Source organism: Gastrolobium bilobum, unplaced genomic scaffold, assembly GCF_033153095.1.
Source record: "Gastrolobium bilobum isolate Gb01-03AN ecotype WA unplaced genomic scaffold, APGP_CSIRO_Gbil_v1 utg85175, whole genome shotgun sequence".
In the NCBI taxonomy this organism is placed as follows: Eukaryota; Viridiplantae; Streptophyta; class Magnoliopsida; order Fabales; family Fabaceae; genus Gastrolobium; species Gastrolobium bilobum.
Genome location: NW_026899999.1, coordinates 13,089 through 35,228, shown reverse-complemented (window position 1 = coordinate 35,228; position 22,140 = coordinate 13,089). Strand labels below are relative to the sequence as shown.

Sequence of the window (22,140 nt, the reverse complement as noted above, 5' to 3'; positions counted from 1 at the left end):
ATGTAGAATTGTTTATTTTATTATGATAAATTTTATGTATATTAATTAATATTGTTTATTTTTCCTTTTTTTTTTTAAAGTATCCTGCTTCATTATATACCCTTGATCATGTTAATTAGAGAAGCATGCATATTTCTCTGTGTTTTTCTTTCTTTCCTTTCGTTGTGATTTTGAGGGACAGGATGAATCAATAATAATAATTAGAATCGTTAGTTAGATATGGAATAATAATAATAATAATAATAATAATAATAATAATAATATTCGTATAAGTTGTTGTTTCTTACAACAACTGCAACTACAAAGGACAAGGACTCAGACTCAAAACAAAGTAGTAAATGCTAAAGCAATGAAAGCTTTGTTGAGGTAGCTTGAAAATCTGGAGATCTCTAACAAATTAAATTGGCAGTACTAATGAAAGGGCGAAAGGCACAGTAAAATAATATTCTTTTCTGGATGATCAAAGGTAGCAGCTTGTTTGGTAACGCACCTTTTTTCTCATTTTCTTCATTGAGCATTTTGCTTTTTTTATTTTTCCCATATTGGAACCTTTCCATTAATTTCGTGTACAATGAGTACGTTAGTTTTTTTTTTTTTTTTTAAAAAAAAAAAATTAGTTCCCGACTTCCCGTATAGGTACACGGACACCTTGGAAAAATGTGTATCATAAGTTATTCGATATTTGTTAAAAAGAATTATTATAGGGGGTAAGCTATTTTTTTTTTCATTCTTACTCTACTTACTTTTATACATATTTTTAGACAATAATTTTAATCGACTTTCATCTTTTTTCTTTTTCTTTTTTACTGTCAATTAAGATTATAATTTAATGGTATAAATACAAGTAGATAGAATAGATATTAAAAAAAAAATAGGCATAGTATCTTATAGTGTTTAAATATTTTAATATTAATTGTTTATATATAATAGATACAAGTAGATAGAGGAAATATTAAAAAAAAAATAGGCGTAATATTTTATAGAATTTAAATATTTTAATATATTAATTGTTTATATACATGCGTGCGCTTGTGTAACTTCTATTTTTTTAAAACTAAAAAATGAAACATTTTATAAATTTCAATAGATTTGTGCCCCTAAAATCCGAAGGGTTGTACAGGCCAGGGTTCTTGCTGTAGGATAAGTTATGCAACTCGTAGGAGGTTCAATCTATCATATGAGAAAATTTAATAATAAAGTAGTCTCTAACCGCGTTATAGTTTATAAGAATAATGTGTTTATGAAAGATAAAATTATTTTATATATATATATATATAAATATGTGAGATTTATATTTATTTTTTTCTCTTTCTTCTCTTGATATGGTTTTATATGGACTCCACACATTTTGAAGTATGTGTAAGAAATAAATTATCTCTTACAAAATAAAAATTGATATGGTTGGAAAGGAATAGGGGTAATTATGCAGTGTGCTTACACCTAAGAGTTCTCTTATATATATATATATATATATATATATATATATATATATATATATATATATATATATAGGAAATGTTATATTTACAATTTTTTTGTTTATAAACTACACGGTCATACTTCAATCAAGATTGTATGACAGGTCGTATTTAGTGTAATTTGTAAAAAAAAATTGCAAATGGATCCTTTATATATATATATTATTCTACCTACCTTTGTCTACCACCCTCCAACATCGTTTGATCAGAATCTCAAGAAGAGAGAAAGATAAATGTTAGTTAAGATTCTGATCTAATGATGTTTTAGAGTAGTAGGTCAAGATAGGCAGAAAAAATAGTAGGTAGAATAACTTATCCTATATATTAAAAAAAAACCCACTCCCTGTTAAACCTGACTAGCGAGTGTGAGGTGAAGGAAATTCTTGTACGCAACCTTACCTTTGCATAATTGTAAAGATGTTGTTTTCTGGATTCGAACCCATGACCTTTTCAGTCATGAAGGAACAGTAGTTTTACCACTGCTTCGGTTTAGGGGTGTTCGCGGTCTGGATTGGATCGGTTTTGGAAATAAAAATTATCTGATCAAATCCCTTCGGTTTAACCATGTAATCATCCATTCGGTTTAAATTTTTTTTCAAATCCGATCCGATCCAATCCAATTTTATTCAGTTTGGATTGGATCGGTTTTCGGTTTTTTGAAAAGCCTAAGATTTGTATAATGATTATTGTGCAAATAACATATCTTTTGTATGTATCGGCTTTGTAACGTTTGTATGATTATTATTGTGCAATCTAGAAGTATTATACAACAAAAAGTTAAATTATCATCTTTTACTTCCAACAAAAAATTTATAATATGATTGCATGAGATACGAAGTTACCCAAATTTTGATCCTATAGAGGAGCTGTTGTACAACAATAACATATGTAATAAAAATATATTATGTATCTTACAAAAATAAGCATAACATAGATCAAACACAACTCACTTTCTCCAACATGATGGGTTAATGGGTATTGAATTGAGAAAAGAATCTATATGATTTTTGGGCTATTAAAGGGGGAAAGACCCAAGTAGGTAGATGGTAAGGTTGGGGAATCATTGGATCGGTTTGGATTGGATCTGTTTTCACCCACCCATCTAAAAACCGATCCAATTCAATTAAATTTTGCGATTATTTTTCGATTTTTGATTTTTCGATTTTCGATTCGGTCACCGCGGTTTGAATCGGTTTGGATCAGTTGATGAACACCCCTACTCCGGTTCGCCCCCTTTAACTTATCCCATATATATAGACAGTGGCAGACGCAGTCGGTAGCAAATGTCTGCACTTGCGGACATAAATATTGTGACTTTTCTTGTTTTTTTTTTTTTTTTTTTTTTGCAGGTTTTTATTTATTACTTGGTTCAATATTTATATTAGGTGTAAATATCTTTTTAAGTCCTTAATAAAAAATACGATCTCCACTTTATTTTCTTATAAAAAAATTAATCTCGAGGTTCCTAAGAAATTCAAAGTGGATCAATTTAGTTAAAATCGTGGTCCCTCATAAATTCAAAAAAGACCCACATTAGTCACTCAAAAGGACTAAAATGTGTTCACTTTGAATTTCATAAGAACCAGGTTACTAATTTTTTTTGTAAGGGACTAAAGTGAGGACTGAATTTTTGTTAGTGACCAAAAAAAGTATTTACTCTTATATTAGTTAGCAACGTAGCAACGTACAGAGATGATTAAAACAACATAGCAATGCAAATTGATTAGAGAGAAAACTTATTCTTCCTCTCCTGTAATGTACCCATTCTCATGCTCTCTTCATCCTTTATTTTCTTTTTCATTTTTATAAAAAGAGAGGATTGATTGCACGTCTGACATTTTCAAATAAGTTAATCTCTAAAGACGAGACCTTCACTATGATTTCGCTTGTCTTCTGTACCGTAGTGTTGACTTTTTTATTCACCACTATAAAATAGAATGATGATGTATAGATGTACTAGAGTATATTCTCATATTTATTTTGGAGGATTGGTAAGATTTAGAAGGAATAATGATTGGTCAAACTATTGCCTGCAGCTTGTTATGGAAGCAACTAAATTATGAGCGAGTTCATAATCTTGTGCGTTAATTTAAACTGTCTTTACAAAAAAAAAATCGGAGGCGACACCCCCGAACCCTCATCACTAAATGTGCGGACATAAACAATTTCTCCTGGGTCTGCCACTGTATATATATATATATATATATGTAGGGTTTTATAATTCTCAAGTTATATGAGAATTGAAATCTTATGTTATAGAGACAAAAAAACATGTGTGACTCATATGTTAGAAAAAATTATGTGTAGAACCCACTTCAGAACGAAAATTGAAGGGTGTGTAGGAAGATTTCAATTCTCATGTTGAATGAAAATTACAAAACCCTTATATATATATATATATATATATATATATATATATATATCTATGTATGTATATGGATAAGTTATTCTACCTACCTTTTTTTCTGCCTACCACTCTCCAATACCTTAGATCAGAATCCAAAGAGGAGAGAGAAAGATAAATGTTAATTAAGATTTTGACCTAATGATTTTTTAGAGTGGTAGGCAAAGGTAGGCCGAAAAAAAGTAGGTAGAATAACCTATATATATATATATATATATATATATATATATATATATATATATATATAATCCTTTGAGACTAGTGTCAAATTTCAAATTTGACACATCATCTGAGAGCCGTTAGATCAAATAAGATCATCGACTCTGGTTTGTAAGCATGTGACCCCATTGATATTTTTTTATCTAATGGCTCTCAGATAAGGTGTCAAACTTCAAATTTGACATCGGTGTCAAATGGTCCTACCTCATATATATATATATATATATATATATATATATATATATATATCGCGAATAAGAAAACTTTTTAGATATCCCAAAACTAATCTATCAGATAACAAATAGAAGTACAAGGGTCCCTCGTCTTTTGAACTTTTTAAAGATAATTTTGAAGCAACTATCTTTCAATACAATAGAAGAAGTCTGGTTGTCAAAGGTTATGGTTATAGTTTCCAATGCAGCTACTTGAAAATCTTGTCTTGATTTATATTAGGGGAAGGTTAGCTTACCACTCTTATTATCTGATTGGTTAATGTATAATTAATTTAAAATCAATGATAATTTATTTTTATTTCATTTTTTCAACTGTTGATTTTAGATTGATCTAACAATAACCAGTCAGATAATAAGAATAGCAAATTCAAAATGGTAGTAAGTATAATCATACCCTTTATATTATCCTCTTATTATAAAAGGGGCTGGGCTGTGTGCTGATGCAGTCTGGTAGAGTTGTTGCTTATGCTTCGAGGCAGTTGAAGCCTCATGAGGAGAACTACCCGACTCATGATTTGGAGTTGGCCGCGATTGTGTTTGCTTTCAAGATTTGGAGGCACTATCTTTTTGGTTTGAGGTTTGTGGTATTCAGTGATCACAAGAGTTTAAAGTACCTGTTCGACCAGAAGGAGTTGAACATGGGCAGAGGAGATGGATGGAGTTCATAAAGGACTACGACTTTGAGCTAAGGTATCATCCTGGCAAGGCCAATGTGGTAGCCGATGCTTTGAGTCGGAAATCCAGTAGTTCATCCAGTTTGCTACTTGGTAACTTCGATGTGGTTGAGAAGTTCCGCCACTTGGCAGTGACCGCTCCGTGTGCGAGCGTACTTCTCGGGTTGGAAGCATCAGATGTCGTGAACGAGCTGCTAGAAAAGATTAAAGAGGCACAAGTTCAGAGAGAGTGTCTGGATTATGTGAAGAACCAAGACGATGTATCTTGGAATGATGAAGGATTGCTTTTGTTCCAGCGGAGGATTGTGGTTCCTCGAGGTCCGTTGACAGAAGAGGTTATGGCAGAAGGCCATAAGGGTCAGTTTTCTATCCACCCTGGTGCTACTAAGATGTATCAAGACTTGAAGAAGAACTTCTGGTGGCCGGGCATGAAGAAAGATGTTGCCATCTTTGTGTCCAAGTGTTTGGTTTGCCGGAAAGTGAAGATTGAACACCAGAAGCCGTCTGGTAAACTTCAACCTCTTGAGATTCCGGAGTGGAAAAGGGAGAGCATTTCCATGGACTTCGTTGTGGGTTTGCCGAATACTCAGGTTGGCTGTGACTCGATATGGGTCATTGTGGACAGATTGACAAAGTCTGCCCATTTTCTTCCAGTGAAGGTGAGTTTCACTACAGAGCAGTTGGCCAGACTGTATGTTCGCGAGATTGTGAGGCTTCACGGGGTGCCCGTGAGTATCATCAGTGATAGGGACCCGAAGTTCACATCTCGGTTCTGGGAGGCGCTGCAAGGAGCTTTTGGTACACAGTTGAGATTGAGTACCGCCTATCACCCTCAGACTGATGGACAGACTGAGCGGACTATCCAGACCTTAGAGAACATGTTGCGGGCTTGCACGTTGGAGCAGGGCTCGGCATGGGATAGGTACCTTCCATTGGTAGAGTTTTCGTATAACAACAGTTTTCATGCTAGCCTGGGCATGACACCTTACGAGGCGCTCTACGGTAGGAGGTGTCGTACACCTACCTGCTGGTCGGAGGTTGGGGATCGTGAGTTGTTTGGCTTGGACTTTGTCCAAGATACCACCCTGCAGATCCAAATGATCAGGAAAAAGCTGAAGCAGGCGCAGAATCGTCAGAAGAGCTACTACGATGTCAAGCATCGACCACTGGAGTTCAGTGAGGGTGAGCACGTTTTTGTGAGACTTTCACCTGTCACCGGTGTTGGACGGGCACTCGGAGTGAGGAAGCTGAGCCCGCGGTTTATTGGGCCATACCAGATTCTTGGTAGAGTAGGACCAGTTGCCTACCGGCTTGCCTTGCCTCCGAACCTGGCCAACATCCACGACGTGTTTCACGTGTCTCAGCTTCGGAGGTACATAGCAGACCCTTCGCACGTGGTGCAACCGGATGATGTGGAAGTTCGGGAGAACTTAAAGACTCCCGTCGGACCACTAAAGATTCTCGATCGTGGCGAGAAGCAGCTAAGGAGCAAGATCATTCCGATGGTCAAGGTGCAGTGGACCGGAAGGACTCCTGAGGAGTGTACTTGGGAGCGTGAGGACGAGCTTCTCCGGCAGTACCCCGAATTTCGACCAGGTATGTTTCTGATTTTGAGGTCAAAATCCTAAAAAGGTGGGGTGAATGTAAGAACTCGCACCGTTAATTAAGGTATTTAATTAATAAATTACGAGAAAATAGGAAATGATTCCATAATTGACCCTAATAATTATTTATGAGGCTTAATAATCGTAATAAGTGATTAAGAATGCTGAAAGTCGCTTTTCGGAAGAAAAGTGCAGATACCGGTTCTGCTAGTCGGTATAAATGCGTGCCGAAAAAGTATCCCGGAAAATTAATGTAAGTGCATGATAATTACTAGGATAATATGTAGGACTTGTAAAACGAGTTTCAAGTCCGGATAATGAGAACTGGTGCTGGAAACCGGTACTGGCTGGTAAAAGCGCGTACCGGAAAAGTGCTCAGAAAATTATAAGAAAAATATGATAAATCTTAGAAAATTATGTAGTTTCATAATCCAAAGTTTGGGATTAAAATGCTAAGCGTAGCAATTAAAGTTAATACTTTGTGTTTAAGTGGCTTGGGCTATAAATACCCATTTTTAAGGGCACATTGCCCTAGATACCAGATTTTGCTACGTGAGTTGTGTTGGTGGCTGCCCAGAAACACAGCCTTTGGGTTTTCTCCTTCCTTTTCTTGAGGTTCAAGGCCTTTTCTTCCTTGATTCTTCACTTTTTCTCTTGTAAACACATTGGGTGAGTGTGAACAATCCTTGTGAGTGAGAAAGAGACTTCATTTCTGAGTTTGGCTTCTGTCTTGAGAGGGTGAGCTTGTTGTTTTCATGTTTTGGGAAGGAGGGAGCTTTCCTTAGGTGTTTTGAAGCTTCAAGGAGCTTTCTTGTTGTGTAAAAGAACCACCTTTGTGCACCATTTTCGTGTGCAGAGAGAGACAGAATCTTGGAGTGACCTTTTGAGCTCCAAGAGCACATCTTGTTGGCTGGTTGAGTTTTGGTAAGCCTTGTCACCTTTGGTCTTGAGTTTTTGAACTTAAAAATGAAAGCTTGATGCATGTTAAGGCTTAAAGATGATAACTTATTGTGAGGTAATGTTGAACACACCTAGAAATGCATGTTTAGGTGCTTTAAATCGTTAAAAACCCAACCTTGGAAGGATATCTTCACGAAATGCATTTTCTGCATTCTGTCGTGAAATATCCGGATATGAGCCCGATGAATATCCGGAAATGTGATATCCGGATATGGGTTTTGAGTATCCGGATACTAGATATCCGGATCTGGGATTCTGGATATCCGGATTTTGCATATCCGGATACGTCCAGTGAGATATCCGGATATTGCATATCCGGATATGGTCCCGAGGAATATCCGGATATTCTGAGATTTCGTAGAACAGTAGCTGTGTTGTGTGTACAGTAGGCTATTGGGGGTTTGTGGACCCTAGATTGATGAAGTTGAACTTCTGTAATTTATGAACTAAGTCAGAATCGTTGTGATTAAGGACTTATGGCTTGGTATGGAGCCTTAAGACGTAAAACGTAAGGAAAGGCGTTGTCTTTAAGTTATATGCTTGTGTTGCATTATTATTGATATAGTATTGGTCCATAACAGATTGTGAATCTGCTGTGTTTGGACTTTGAGCTGTGGACTCTTGGCTTTTGGAGTTAGTTTGCAAGGTAAGCTTTTGTGTCCTCGGTTTAGCCATGTTGTGGTTCCACCATGTCCCATGGGGGTATGGTTTATGCATGCTGTGTACATGCTTTTGGATATTTGATATGTTGATTGAACTTTACATGTAATGGCTTTTAATATGCATGTGTTGTTTCATCTTGACGGGAAGCCTGAGTATGTAGCGCCATACAAGATGGTGTACCGGGGTGAATGCAAGTGGTACTTGCACGGTGTGTAGGTGTAGACGTATACCTGCACTGTCTCTGGCCAGTAGATTAGTATTGACACACATGACATGATTATCTGCTGCATTGCATTGTTTTTGAAATGATAAATGATAAACTGTTTTGAACTTATATTGCACATGTAAGTGAGCTTGGGGTGGAAGATCCTTGAGGACTCACTGACTTACTGAGATTTCTAGATTAGAGATCTTACCCCACGTTTGGGAAATGCTTATTTCAGGATCAGGTAGTATGGGTACTGATGCCTCAGGCGGCAGGAGGCCGGAGCTTAGCTGATTATGTTGTTTCTGCTTATATGTTAGCATGACTGGATTTGGATGCTGTTTATGTTTTCCGCTATTTATGATATGTTGTTGTTGAGACTGATGTTGGGCATGTTGCCTTATTGGAGTGAGCATGGGGATTGTCCATGACACTTTCTGTTAGTACTTGTAGTTTGGAGTTGTATAAACTGTTAGATGGTCCGGTCTACGTTGATCTAGTTCCGTGACTAGAGCCACACTTATATTATCTATGTTATGAGGTATTTCAGTTAGTTGTTTTATTGCAATTACGTACATGCGATGTTTTATTGATTGATTATTAAGCAAGTTGGTAATGTTAATGGCATCATAATTGAAAAGAAAAAGTAATTCCGCATTTTAATTAAGCGCAGCTTAATACGATATTATGATAACATTACCGGATATATACGGGGTGTTACACATAGCTTCACGACTAGTTCGATTCGGGGTAGGGCAAAGATTAATGCTTTAAATCTCTTCCAAAAGTGATATCGGGGAGGATCGAACTCTTGTATGTCACTTCAATTGGTATATTTATTGATCTCTTGACTGGTGAAATCAAGATAAAGTTAATTAGACTGTTGGTGTCTAGGAAAGTGATAAAAGGCATAGTCTTAAGTTCATGGATTATTTAATTAGTCACTATTGTTTAGCACCAAAAGACTCTCATTGAATTTATATTTAACTTACCAATTGATGTAGTTAAAAGTGTCTGGAAATTCCCGATTTCTCTTAACTCTATTTTTTTTGTTTACACTCTTAACTCTAATTTAACTACAGGATACTTTGTTACCTAATATTTCTAAACTTAAATTAATCATATTTTTGGGATTACGACTTTCAACATTTATATGTGCATTTGGGTTTGTTCGTCTTTCTAGCTCAGCCAAAATTCACTCTATTTTTGAATTGTGTATAGAGAACTTTTTTTTTTTTTTTTGATTACTTTGATAAGTAAGAGACTTCTTTTACCGTGTGATCAGAGATATAAGGTGGGAATTCCTTCTAATAATATTTTCCCATACATATAAATCTCGAAATTGAACATAAAATATATGCTTAAAAAATTTAGGTTTTTTTCTTCAAATTGCCCTGTTACTTTAAAAAAAAAGATATCATTTTTTATTTATTTTAAACTTGCATCAATATCTTTTGATATTTCTGCTTAGTAAAATGAAAGAGTATTTGTTGAAGATGAGTGTCTTAAGTCAAATTTGCGCCAATTTACTATTTCATTATATGATAAAATATCTCTTTCATTCAATATTTTTCTAGTTCCCTCACATACCTTATTAGTAAGGTGGCAATTCGGGTCGACACGACACAACACGAATTTGAAATCGGGTTAAAACTTTCGACATGAACACGATCTGTTTATTTTACGGGTTGACACACCACGACACAAATAATCCGCAAACTCATAGTGTATCGCTTATTATGCGAGTTGACATGAAACAACATGACAGGAATAACCTGTCAACCTCAAAATGTGCTACTTATTATGCGGGTTGACACGACACAATAAGACACAAATAACATATTTACGATACGACACAACATAAATAATCTATAAGAAAAATAATATAGGTCAATTTGGGATTCACGGGTTGACAAGCGACACGACACAACACGACACAAATATTTTCAGTTTAGTTTTTGTCAACTCGAACATGACATAAATTTTGAAAATAGATCAACCCGAACATGAATTTTTCGTGTCGTGTTCGTGTCATGTTAGCTGGTTTTGTTGAAAATTGTCATCCTTATCACTCACACGCATAATATAGGGTCTAGGCTGACATTTTTGACTTCTGACATTTTTGACTTTTGTAACATCCTTTATAACTGGCTAGTATAGAGGACATCACATTAATTCTTAAATCTTATTTTAAATAAGAGAACGAGAATTATAATGAGATTTTAACGTAACAGATATAAAATAAGACATATGATAAAATATTCTTAAAATTTAATTATACATGCGACAGAAGTCAAGTTCACTGTTACATCTGAAACGAAATATATTATATCATCATCTAAACTGAAAAGAAACATTTCATTATATCAGTTACTCCACTGAACTCAGTACAATCTTCAAAGTCTTTAACCATAGTGTTTCATCCTACTCCAAAGCTACACATACTGGCATGGTTACTTTCTAGAAAGGATAACATAAACATAAACACACATGAGAAAAATCTCAGTAATATTGTGGTTTTCAAACTATAACCAATCTAGCCGCTTTAGCGGAAAATAGTATTCTCTCATAATATGTCTATAATAAGAAAATAATAACTTAAATAACAATCATATAAAAGAAGGGAAAAATGTTTGTCCTTTTAAATGACACAACTTGTGTCATTTCACTCTCACAAAGAGGTGGGACCCACACATTTATATTTTTTTTGTCCATTCTCTCTCCTCTTTTATCTATCTATTTCTCTCACTTAAAATGACACAACTTTACATACTTTAAAATAATACACACTTTTCCTATAAAAGAAAATGAAATCTTGAAACTACAAAATCCCATACCTTTACATACTTTAAAATAATACACACTTTTCCTATAAAAGAAAATGAAATCTTGAAACTACAAAATCCCATACCTTTATGGGTTTCTGCATACAAACATACTAAAGAACGTGTAGTCTTTACCTGAAATGACTAAAGCTCAAATCTTTGTGGGTTCTGCATGTGAAAGGTTCTGATTTGCGAAACTTAAGCCAGATAAGGCGTCCCTTACCCTATAACTGTCTAATCCCAAACCTTTGTGGGTCATTTCATATCAAAATCATTTAGTTAAAGCTTGCCTATTCTGTTAATATTCGTTTGGTACCAAACGAATTCTTTTAGTTCTATAATCTTGATTTTCATCATTCTTATAACAAATATGTGCATATCCAACAAATACACAACAATCAAAATTTAGAAGATACAATCAAATAGTAGAAGTTAAAACCAAAGTAGAAGATAAAACAAAAGAGAATAAAAAATAGTTTGCCAAAGTAACGACACCTTCATAGATTTTAAAGAAATAATTTTAAAATATCAACTTTAAATAAATATGGATGAAAAGAATAAAATTAAGAGAATAGTGTTTTCTCCCAATATTACCTTTTTCTTTTAATTCCCCCACTTCCTTATTCTTTATGTCGCTCTTTCTCCTTCCTCCTTTTCCCCGCTCTTTTCTCTTTTTCCCTTTTTTTTTTTCTTTTCTTTCCCCCGATTTTTCTTTCCTCTCTCCCAATTCTTCTTTTCTCTCAATTTCGTCTCTTTTCCCCCTGTTTTCCTTTCTTTCTTCTTTGTTTCCTTTCTCAAATCAGGGGTATATATATATATATATATATATATATATATATATATATATATATATATATATATATATATATATATATATATATATATATATATATGGAAATACAAGAATTATGTTGCTCTTGTGGACTTTATAAGCTATAAGCACACACTTCTTCCTGTGGTCATAGACCTTATCTCGGATGCGAATAACTTATATTGTTTCTTTAAAAATAAAAATAAAAACCATGTATTATCGTCAAATTGATTTGAACATCTACTTTCATCCAATGCTCCAAATCAATATTGATATAATAAAAGTATAATATAATCAAATAAATTTATATTTTTCTAAACTTGAAAATATTTAATAAATATTTAATCCTTATTAAAAAAAATTATTTTAAAGTAAAAAATATTTTCTTTCACAGTTCTTCAAAATCAAAGAATATTAGAAGCATTTAATAAAGAGTATTAAATACTATTACTCAACGTTTTTATAACACTTATTAACTAGACACTTTAGTTTTTAAGTAATTAAAATGATTTGTAAAAGATATTATTTCTTAATCATGGGTAAAGAAAAAAAAAAGAAAAAGGAAAACGACGTCGGATAAATTCCCAACATATCATTACCCCTTCTTTATTGGAAACCCCTTGCGCCTACTAGGGTTTAATCAGCGAAAGCCAAACACCACCAATCCTCACTTTGAAGCCACTGAGTTTTGATTCCGATTCTGTACAATTTTGCATTGGATATATTGCCCAGATAGATAACAATGGCCAACCAACACAACAACGGGTCGGGGCTTGACCCGAATCCTATTGGGGTGGAGACACCGGAGCCTGAGACTGAAAAGTTTGGAACTTCTGGTTGTGCTATTCCTATTGGGGTGGAGAGAAAGGAGCCTGAGACTGAAAAGTTTGGGTCTTTGGATTGTACTATTCCTATTGGGGTGGAGACAAAAGTGCTTGAGACTGAAAAGTTTGGGACTTTGGATTGTGTTATTCCTATTGGGGTGGAGATACAGGAGCCTGAGACTGAAAAGTTTGGATCTTTAGATTGTGCTATTCCTTTTGGGGTGGAGACACTGGAACCTGAGACTGAAAAGTTTGGGACTTTGGAGTGTGAAATTCCTAGTGGGGTGGAGTCAATGGAACCTGAGACTGAAAAGTTTGGAACTTTGGAGTGTGAAATTCCTAGTGGGGTGGAGACATTGGAGCCTGAGACTGAAATGTTTGGGACTTTGGATTGTGCTATTCCTAGTGGGGTGGAGACATTGGAGCCTGAGACTGAAAAGTTTGGGACTTTGGAGTGTGAAATTCATAGTGGGGTGGAGACATTGGAGCCTGAGACTGAAAAGTTTGGGACTTTGGATTGTGCTATTCCTATTGAGGAAGGTGTGGAGAAAATCACTTTAGTGGGTACCTCTCTCACAGTTGAGGAGAATGGTAATATGGAAGAAAGTGAAAGTGAAAATTCAGACTCTGAGTGTTCTTCTTCTTCTTCTGGCAGCGGAAGCAGTAGTAGTAGCAGTAGCAGTAGCAGTGATAGTGACGATGATGATGAGGAGGAGGAGGAGAAGAAAGGGGAAGTTGAAGAAGGCGAGATAAGTGGTTCTGATGGAGATAAGATGGTTAGTTGGGGCATTGTTGATGATGATATTAATGATGATGATGATGTTGCTGTAGGAGGACCTATCAGGTCAAACAATGAGCTTCAGGTATTCCTCTTTTTTTCTTTTAATTTATAAAGTAAATATTTGCTAATTTGATTATATTGTGCTTCATTGGGAATTATAAGGTTTTTTAATGACAATTAAGTTGTCAACTATTTGGTGATTCAGTTCTTAAATGTTAGTGACAGAGGCACTTTGTGCATATATTGATTTGTTTGAATTTGATGACAAATTTTGCCATTTATTGTTGCCACACAAGTTAGAAGTTATGGCTTTGAACGGTTTGACCTTTTAGTTTGAAGCTTTATTAAGAATTTAGAATTGAAGGAAGTTAAGAATAAGAAATTTTGGAAATCTCTTGACGCTTTATACAATACACAAATATAGGGTGAAGAATGCTTTATATTCATGACACACACTGGTTGTGTGCTATCGTGCAATTTTATTTTGCTTTTGGGCTTTATTTTGAAAGGTGTTAACTTTGCAGAATCTACCTCCAGTTCCTCCGGTTGATGTGACCCTAGAACCACACCATCAAATGCTGCCAGTGGGAGTTGTTATGTCGGTAAGCTCACTCTCTAATAAGAAAAGCAAAATAGGCATTCCAGTCATGTTTGCAAGTTTAGTTTCTTTAGTTGCTTGGTGACCCCCTATCTGTTTAAATTAAGTGTTTGTTACTATATTAGATAATAATATGACTAGAGAAATGGATTAGAAGGGGTACCAATTATTGTTGAAATCAGCTTAATCAAGTTTCTCATTTTACAGGTTCTTGGTGCTCAAGTCATTGTGGAAGGAGTGGAGAAGCATGAACCTCTTAATGAGGGTTCTATTCTCTGGTTGACTGAAAGCCGAAAACCACTAGGTTTAATTGATGAAATCTTTGGACCAGTCAAAAACCCTTATTATGTTGTGAGATACAATTCTGAGAATGAAGTCCCTGCGGGGATTCATGGGGGAACCTTGATCTCATTTGTTCCAGAATTTGCCAATCATGTTCTTAATAACAAGGATATTTACGTGAAAGGGTATGATGCATCTGGTGCGAATGATGAAGAGTTGTCTGATGAAGTAGAGTTTTCAGATGATGAGAAAGAGGCTGAATACAAGAGAATGCAACGAGTGACAAAGAGAGGCATAAATGATCAAAATCCTGGCAAGAGAAAAAACAATAGAAAGAAAGTTTCACCAAAAGAGCATGTGGTACCTACCATTCATAATGCACCTGCAACACCATTTATTGATCATGGAAATTGTTCACCTTTTTCAGGCATTGGACAAGGTCATTTTAGGGGAACTACCACATTTCCACCCTCAAATGCAGGTCCTAACTTTGCTACAAATGGTGTTTGGACAAACAGGACATCACTTCCACAGCAGCCACAGCCGGTCATGCTTCCTAATGGATTTCCTACAAATAATGGCATACCATGGTACCCACAAAACACTCAAATCTCTCATCAGTTGCCTGTGCCACAAGGAAATCCATTTCAACAGCAATTCCATCCCAGTCAAGGATCTCTTTCCACAAATTTGCTGCCTGGGGCACAGGCCAATATATTAGCACAGCTATTGTATGCACAAGGGCTTGTGGGTCAAAACCAACTGACATTTGGGTTGAACTCATCCTTCCCACAGATTCAGCCAACTATGTGTGCTGCACCACAGGGTTTTCCATCTACTGAATTGCAGTCAGAAAGAAATCTTAATTTGCATTCTAGTACTAATTCTGGCGCCCCCCAACAATTTCATCAAGGTTCATCTGCTAGGCGTGGGAGAAAAACATTTCGTGGTGGGGGTAGGAAAGGGTGGCGACCAACCAAGTGAAGGTTATTGTGTGCTCTACTGCACATTGAAATAATTTGTGGAGTTGGACCATGTTGCAAGGACTATGCTTGTACATTTTCATGGAAGCCTCTCTTGAATATTGAAATGAGTTCGTTGAGCTCCTAAACTTTAGTTACAGGTATCATTTGTATTTGAAAGTGTCTTGAAATAGCTTGGTGCTAATTATCTTGTTTGTCTATTGGATTAACTGAAGGATAGCTAACGAGAGCACCTTCCACTTTCATTGCACTGAAGATTCAACCCAATATAATATTATGTCACCATACTCAAGCCAGAAGTCCTGTTTATTTGAAGCAACGGTATATAAACTAGTTCTAATCTTAAAGCAGATGTATCTGCCACATCATGTACAATTTTCTTTCCGTTATGTCAATGTTATTTTGTACTCCTTTAACTACAACCTCCAAAAGGCTTTTACATGCTCAATCCTATATTGCACTAAGATAGTGCAATATAAGTTTGCCTTTCTTTATCTTTATTATTCCTTATTATTGGAAAGTTCTTCAAATCTGGCTACGACCCACTACTGTATTGCCTTGTCTAAGTGTGAACTTTGAATTTTTTGAAACCTCACAAAATCTGCGTCCGCCATTGGGTAAAAAGGATAGAGTGAGTGAGTCTCAAACAAGATTAAACCTGGCTACAAGCTGTAGAAAGCGTTCAAACTCAAAAGACTAGAGCAACCCCTCGTGTTTAAACAATAAAATGTTGTATTAAAAAAGCACATTCATAGAGGACCAACATGTCCAACCGTCCAAGGACTACATGGGCTTTATTGAGCTCCGAATAATTTCGACTAGACAATAATTGCCCCAAAAACAAGGAACTGGTCAGGTGTCTATATTATGGTTCGGTCACCATCAATGGGATATCAGATCAGTACTTTATGCCATTCATTTAACATTTTTTTCTCATATGATATATAATATATAACCAAACATAAGGAAAGAGAGAAAGAGAGAGGCACATTAGAAACATTGTGAAAGAGAATAAATTGCTAACATTGAAATTTATGACCAGTCAATGAGAACAATGAATGCGGAACTCAGACTGGTAATGTTCAATTAGGAAATAAAACATTCCTATAGGCATGAATAGCCTATATGAATAAGAGTGAATATGAGAACTCGGAAACACAATATGGAGGACTCAAGCTTTTGCATTGCTTGTAAAGTCAGTACAAGTTTGGCAGCTGCAATCTGAAAAACGGCAGATATCACACCCAAAGCACACACAAGAAGTGCAACCTTTGCATGTTGGAGAACGAGTGCATCCCCTGTAAACTCTGCGACTTGCTCGTTCTTCTTCATCATCGCATGTGATTCTGAAAAGTTACTATTAATAATTGCTCCATAAAAATTATAACTATGTAGTTTTGGTACAGGTGAACATACAACAGTATAAACATGAACAAGGCACACATGCTCCAAATAGTAGTACAAGTTCAATTCTTGAGGTTATGTTAAGAAAACAACTGCATTCCTCAAGGATTGTGCCCAAAAATTGAGTTTTATATCCTGAACCCTAAGTTGATAGTTCCCATATAAAAAGACAGTAAAGCAAACAGAAGTTTGGTGATCCATATAATTTACAGCCATGCACATAGTGAAAACAAGCCAGTGCTGTCAAACTAGACCTATTGAATCAACTGAAATAAATGATAAGATGCTTACGGAAAAATATTAGTGACAAAAAGTTCTTGAGCAAGATTGAGAAAAACCCAAAGTTCTTGTTGCTGACAGAGACAGACCACAAGTGACATAATATACAGGCATTGTATCTGAGTAATCCTTTTAAGAATGATATTCCATGCTAGATAAAACGAGTAATACATATCATAATGGTATATTAGAATCAAATGAACTTTGTGTCATCCCGGAGTTACACTAGCAAACCTTTCACAAAGATTGAAACTCAATCCATTCTAGGAAAAAAAACATGGAGGGAAACTTGAACCCCAGAAAAATGATAAGAAAAAAAGTTATACAGAGACTTCTGATTATGTGTTCGGATAGATGCTAAAGATATATATTTTAGTATCATCACAAAAATCTACTATTCTCTCCAGGAATTAAAAAAAGTCATATCATTAAAAAACGAAGTCAAGTATAAGTCTATCCGTTTTGCTTGCTTTACCCCATCATACCCCATCCAAAAAAGAATGAGCTAGATGGAATCGAACACAAAGACTAACCCAAAATCACATTGAAATAGGCTTGGAAACACCAGTACAAGTACCAGTTCAGATAATATAGCTTAATAACATAGAGAAATTTGTTTTCTTTCAAGCTTTAAATCAATGTTTTGTACCAACCATTTATATCCCCAAGACCCCAACCTATTCTCAGTGCAATAAAAGATAGCTTAGAGATACAGGCTTGAAAGGCAAGCAGTGTCAGGTCAATGTAAGACCACCAGTTTTGTCACTACCATAACCACCATTAGCAATAAATCATAACTGTGTAAGACTGTAAGAGAATCATTATCATAATTACTATTTTACACTTAGAAAGCCAAAGGTTTTGAAATAGTGGCGTTTTATGTGAACAGAAAATCACAGGAAAAAAAAAATACTGGAAAAGTCCCTATATCAATGGATTTTACTCCATAACTAATTTGAATGGAGTCCCTATATCAGTCCCATTAACCATACCTAGACCTACTATTTTTCTACAATATATCGATAACTAAATTGTGCCCAAATGTACTGCCTCAGGAGAAAATCTTCTTTTAAATAATTGCCAAAAACTTAACAAATGTGATTTGCTACACGAAGCTATTCAATCTATAGCAAGCAAAAGATCACTTCACAATGTTGAAATGATCATTAACCATTCTATTTCAAATTTTCAATCCAAACATTCTTAATTGTAGACTCTTCTATCATGCACTGCGGTTGCACTCTCATCATTATCCTGACATTTACTCTGTCAAATGGCAGCTTAAGTGAATTTATGTCCCTCTGCCATTTCCAATCCCTCTATGATTCCACAACACATAGCTGCCGGCCAAATTGAAATGTTGTTACTTATGCACTTGTAACAATAGATGAAGCATTTAAGTCTGTTAAACAAATTCAACTAACTCTTGAACACATTATAACCAAAACACATACAAATATTTTAAAATTTGCTTCAAGAATCTTTAATTTCATCACTAAGTTGGTACTAAATATTTTTCAGAATCAGATCAGTTTAAGCTCTTCCAGCTTGAGGCATACATGATAGCATCACCATGACGCAGTAGCTTTAAGAACTAATTAGCATACATGGATACTAATAAAATATTATTATACGCCAAATTTTAACGATAAAGAGATAAAATGGATTTAACAATTATTTATCATAGTTCCAGACTTCCAGTTACTTGGTAACATTAAAAGTTCATACGTAGCCTGACAATGCAAAAAGTTCCACATCAATGTTACATAATTTCTCAGACATAAAGACAGTACTAAGATATGCCTGCTGAAATTTATAAATAATCTAAGTCCAATCAAAGATGAAGCAATGATACTGTAGTGAGGTGTAAAGTAAAAAAAACAAGATATCCTAAATTAAGACCATATTCAGTTACTAGTACAGCACTCAGCAAATTAGAAAGGCTTGCTTACTAGATCTTCAGATCCCACCCATGGTGTTAAAAAAAAAGAAAGAGGAAAGATAAAGTTATTGGCTAGAATTGGAAAGTGGTCATACACATTACACCATAGCCATGCATCAATATACATGCTATTTGGTGTAAACAAAATTCATTTAAAGTATGGTGAATTTATGAACACTAATCCAATAGACGTACATTATTAACACCAAGTCACCAACATTAAAAGCATGACTTGCTGACTAGTTTTTTAGTTCCTGGTGAAATTGCATAATAAGAGAATAAACTTACTTGTCATATGGTAGATCAGAGCATTTCCAATTTGCATCTGCCATAGCATCATGGTGAATGCGGCATTCCTCTTTAGTCCTCAGACGGAACCTACACTCTTTGTTGCACCTGGTACAGCGAACAAACTCATCACGGTGACAAGCCCGGCCATTTTGGGATCTATGGGAGCCATTAGCAGCTCTTGACACTTGATTGTAGTATTTGAGCAGCACTGTTTTACACAATGGAACCTTCTCGCCATTAACTATTACCCAGACATTATTCTTCCATTTCCTGGCTGTCTCTCTTCCAGAATGTTTCTCAAATGCAGAAGGAGTCAACTTGTCTAACAATAAAACACCATTATGCAAATAAAAAGGCCATGAAGGAGAAGAACACCATTTTAAACAAAATCTTCGGATTCAACAATGGATAGCATGCAAGTTAAAGAATCAAAATCAAAAACAAGTTTTTTTTTCTTTATGAATATATAAAGCACAGTAAAAATACACAATAGCACTACAAAGCTCCAGTGGCAAGATATCAAACTATAAACAAAACCCAATTATTAATATTGATTTAAAAGTCCGGTGAGGGTAATTATAATGGATCATCTAGCCACGTTGTCCAACGCATTCATGAATAGATTCACATAAACCAAATAAAGTATTACTCATCTCCCTCAAAACTCCACCAGAGGGCTCAAGAAATCTTGTTCCTTTTTTTTGTGAGTAAAAATTCAGAATTTTTTCCACTCTTAATCATATGATCTCTTCCCTAGTTGCTGATCTCTCAGTGCTTTCAAATTAATCATGATGACATGGTACAAATTCTACATCAATATTAACATCACCTGGGTTTGCCGTTGATGACATGGTATAATATTACTCTATGAAAAATTATTTTCTTAAGTCAGTATTTCATGTATAATTTGGTGAATTAATTACTTAAATGCATCTCACGCGGTGCTAATATACCATCCTGCAGTGTGGCAAACAAGATGTTGAAAGTAACTATCATTACTTTGTGTTTAAATCAGTAAATCCTCATGCATCAGCAGAGGTACTAGTCCTTCTGCCTGAAAAGATACTCTACTAAGTCCTACCTATACAACATATCAATGTGCAAGCAAAATAAAGCAGGCGCTGGATACATGGAAAAAGTACAACTTGAAAATGCATATGAATAGTGACTGAAAGGATTAGATTCCAAGTCTGCGGAACGCACCCATTCAACCCAATCCCCAACAAATTAAAAGCTACCTAAGTGGCATGAATATATGCTTCCAATGGCCCACTCCAAATACAAATAAAGGTCAATCACACATAACATAAGAGAATATGCATGCCATCAAAGACAAGAACAAAGCATATAAGCAAAATGCATTATATACTATAGACTAACAGTAACACAACCATAAGATCGTACCATAGTCTACTCTGCCAAACAGACTTCAATGACTTTCAAGAAATATAGAGTAACGAGATCGCATCTTAACTGTAATGGTTATGCTATGTTATTAAATACGTGCAAACTATAGAAAGGTCTCCTTCATCAAGAAACAAACCATGTTTAAACTCACAAAAAGACACAAAGTTAATTAAGAATTTTCCACATTTGCATATAACAAATATTCCTCCAGCCCGATCGTGTAGTATATCAAACCAACGAGTTCACTGCGACAAATCAACATACACTTCACTGTCAACTGAACAACACAAACTCTCAACCCAAAGCAGATCAAAACAACCCCATAATGATACCCATTAACGTCAAAACTCACCTCTACACATACTATCAACATGCACATAAACACAAAAAGACACAAAAAAAGAAACTCATCTTTAGAGAGAGAGAGAGAGAGAGAGAGAGAGAGAGAGACCTTCCTGGCAACCAGGGGTGCATTCACAAGTGATTTCGAGGTACCCATTAACGAAAACCCTAAGCCTTCCAACAGCGTCACCGTATCTATGGCTAGTACACCCACACGTCACTTCAACATAGTCACCAGAACGCTTCACCCCACTCACCTCGCTCAACTCTTCGTCGCTGAACATTGCCAACCCACTCTCTCTCTCCAACTCATTCGCCATTTTCTCGAGAAAAAGACTCTGTTTTTAGCGAGAAAACGAAGTGGGTGTAAAATCGAATATCAAGGATGCGCTCCAAATAGACGGGCTTTTTCGCACGAGATGGAGATACCCAGAAACTCAACTCCGAGAAACGAAGACCCAGAACCACGTCGATCCTAGAGATCTGGGATAGAAGCGTTGAAATACTAGAGAGAGAAAGTAAGAGATAGAGAGTGGTTGCGATGGGGTTGAATGAATATAATGAGCTGGCGTAGCAAAACCAATGTTGTGAGGTAGTGAAGAGGGGTTAAAGGCTTAGGGTACCTACTTGCATGATATGACATGAGAGAGAATATGATATAGAGAGAGAAAGAAGAAAAGTTTATAGGAAATCCTCTCATGTAACGAGAGGTTTTCGATATTTGTGTGTGTATTTTTGTTTTTGTTTTACTAATTTTTATTTTATTTTTTTGTAGTTTGCATTGTGCTACTGTCATCATCAGGGGTCAGGGTTTCTATCTTGATATATATGATCTTGCATTAAAGAATGGAACAGATTGAGTTTGGTTAGATAGTAGACTTTTGAAAGAAAAAAAAAAAGGGGGAGTAAAAAAAAAAAAAGCTGGGGTCTT

At 35.4% G+C, this 22,140-nt stretch overlaps 2 protein-coding genes across 3 annotated transcripts; one reads left to right on the top strand and one right to left on the bottom strand.

Moving 5' to 3' along the window:
- The first annotated feature begins 12,735 nt into the window (after nt 1-12,735).
- On the top strand, nt 12,736-15,968 carry LOC133294806 (H/ACA ribonucleoprotein complex non-core subunit NAF1-like). Of its 2 annotated transcripts, XR_009749251.1 has the most exons (4): nt 12,736-13,763; nt 14,206-14,283; nt 14,487-15,654; nt 15,760-15,968. XR_009749251.1 is itself a non-coding variant. In XM_061493555.1 (3 exons), the coding sequence occupies exons 1-3, from the start codon at nt 12,819-12,821 to the stop codon at nt 15,543-15,545; spliced, it is 2,082 nt and encodes a 693-aa protein (XP_061349539.1). In that variant the 5' UTR covers nt 12,736-12,818; the 3' UTR covers nt 15,546-15,968. The 2 variants fall into 2 exon arrangements, 1 of the variants encoding a protein (XP_061349539.1); XM_061493555.1 differs by having other exon boundaries at nt 14,487-15,968.
- A 600-nt stretch (nt 15,969-16,568) lies between these two features.
- Nucleotides 16,569-21,868, bottom strand: LOC133294805 (protein ULTRAPETALA 1-like). Its single transcript, XM_061493554.1, has 3 exons — nt 21,319-21,868; nt 19,458-19,782; nt 16,569-16,890 (listed from the first exon to the last, which is right to left on the bottom strand). The coding sequence occupies exons 1-3, from the start codon at nt 21,527-21,529 to the stop codon at nt 16,716-16,718; spliced, it is 711 nt and encodes a 236-aa protein (XP_061349538.1). The 5' UTR covers nt 21,530-21,868; the 3' UTR covers nt 16,569-16,715.
- Nucleotides 21,869-22,140: the final 272 nt, after the last annotated feature.

Coding starts and splice junctions, on each gene's coding strand:
- LOC133294806 (XM_061493555.1), top strand. CDS start 12,819: ATGGCCAACCAACACAACAACGGGTCGGGGCTTGACCCGAATCCTATT. Junction 13,764..14,205: donor GGTCAAACAATGAGCTTCAG/GTATTCCTCTTT, acceptor TTAACTTTGCAG/AATCTACCTCCAGTTCCTCC. Junction 14,284..14,486: donor CAGTGGGAGTTGTTATGTCG/GTAAGCTCACTC, acceptor CTCATTTTACAG/GTTCTTGGTGCTCAAGTCAT.
- LOC133294805 (XM_061493554.1), bottom strand. CDS start 21,529: ATGGCGAATGAGTTGGAGAGAGAGAGTGGGTTGGCAATGTTCAGCGAC. Junction 19,783..21,318: donor CACCCCTGGTTGCCAGGAAG/GTCTCTCTCTCT, acceptor TTTTATTGTTAG/ACAAGTTGACTCCTTCTGCA. Junction 16,891..19,457: donor TCTGATCTACCATATGACAA/GTAAGTTTATTC, acceptor GTAACTTTTCAG/AATCACATGCGATGATGAAG.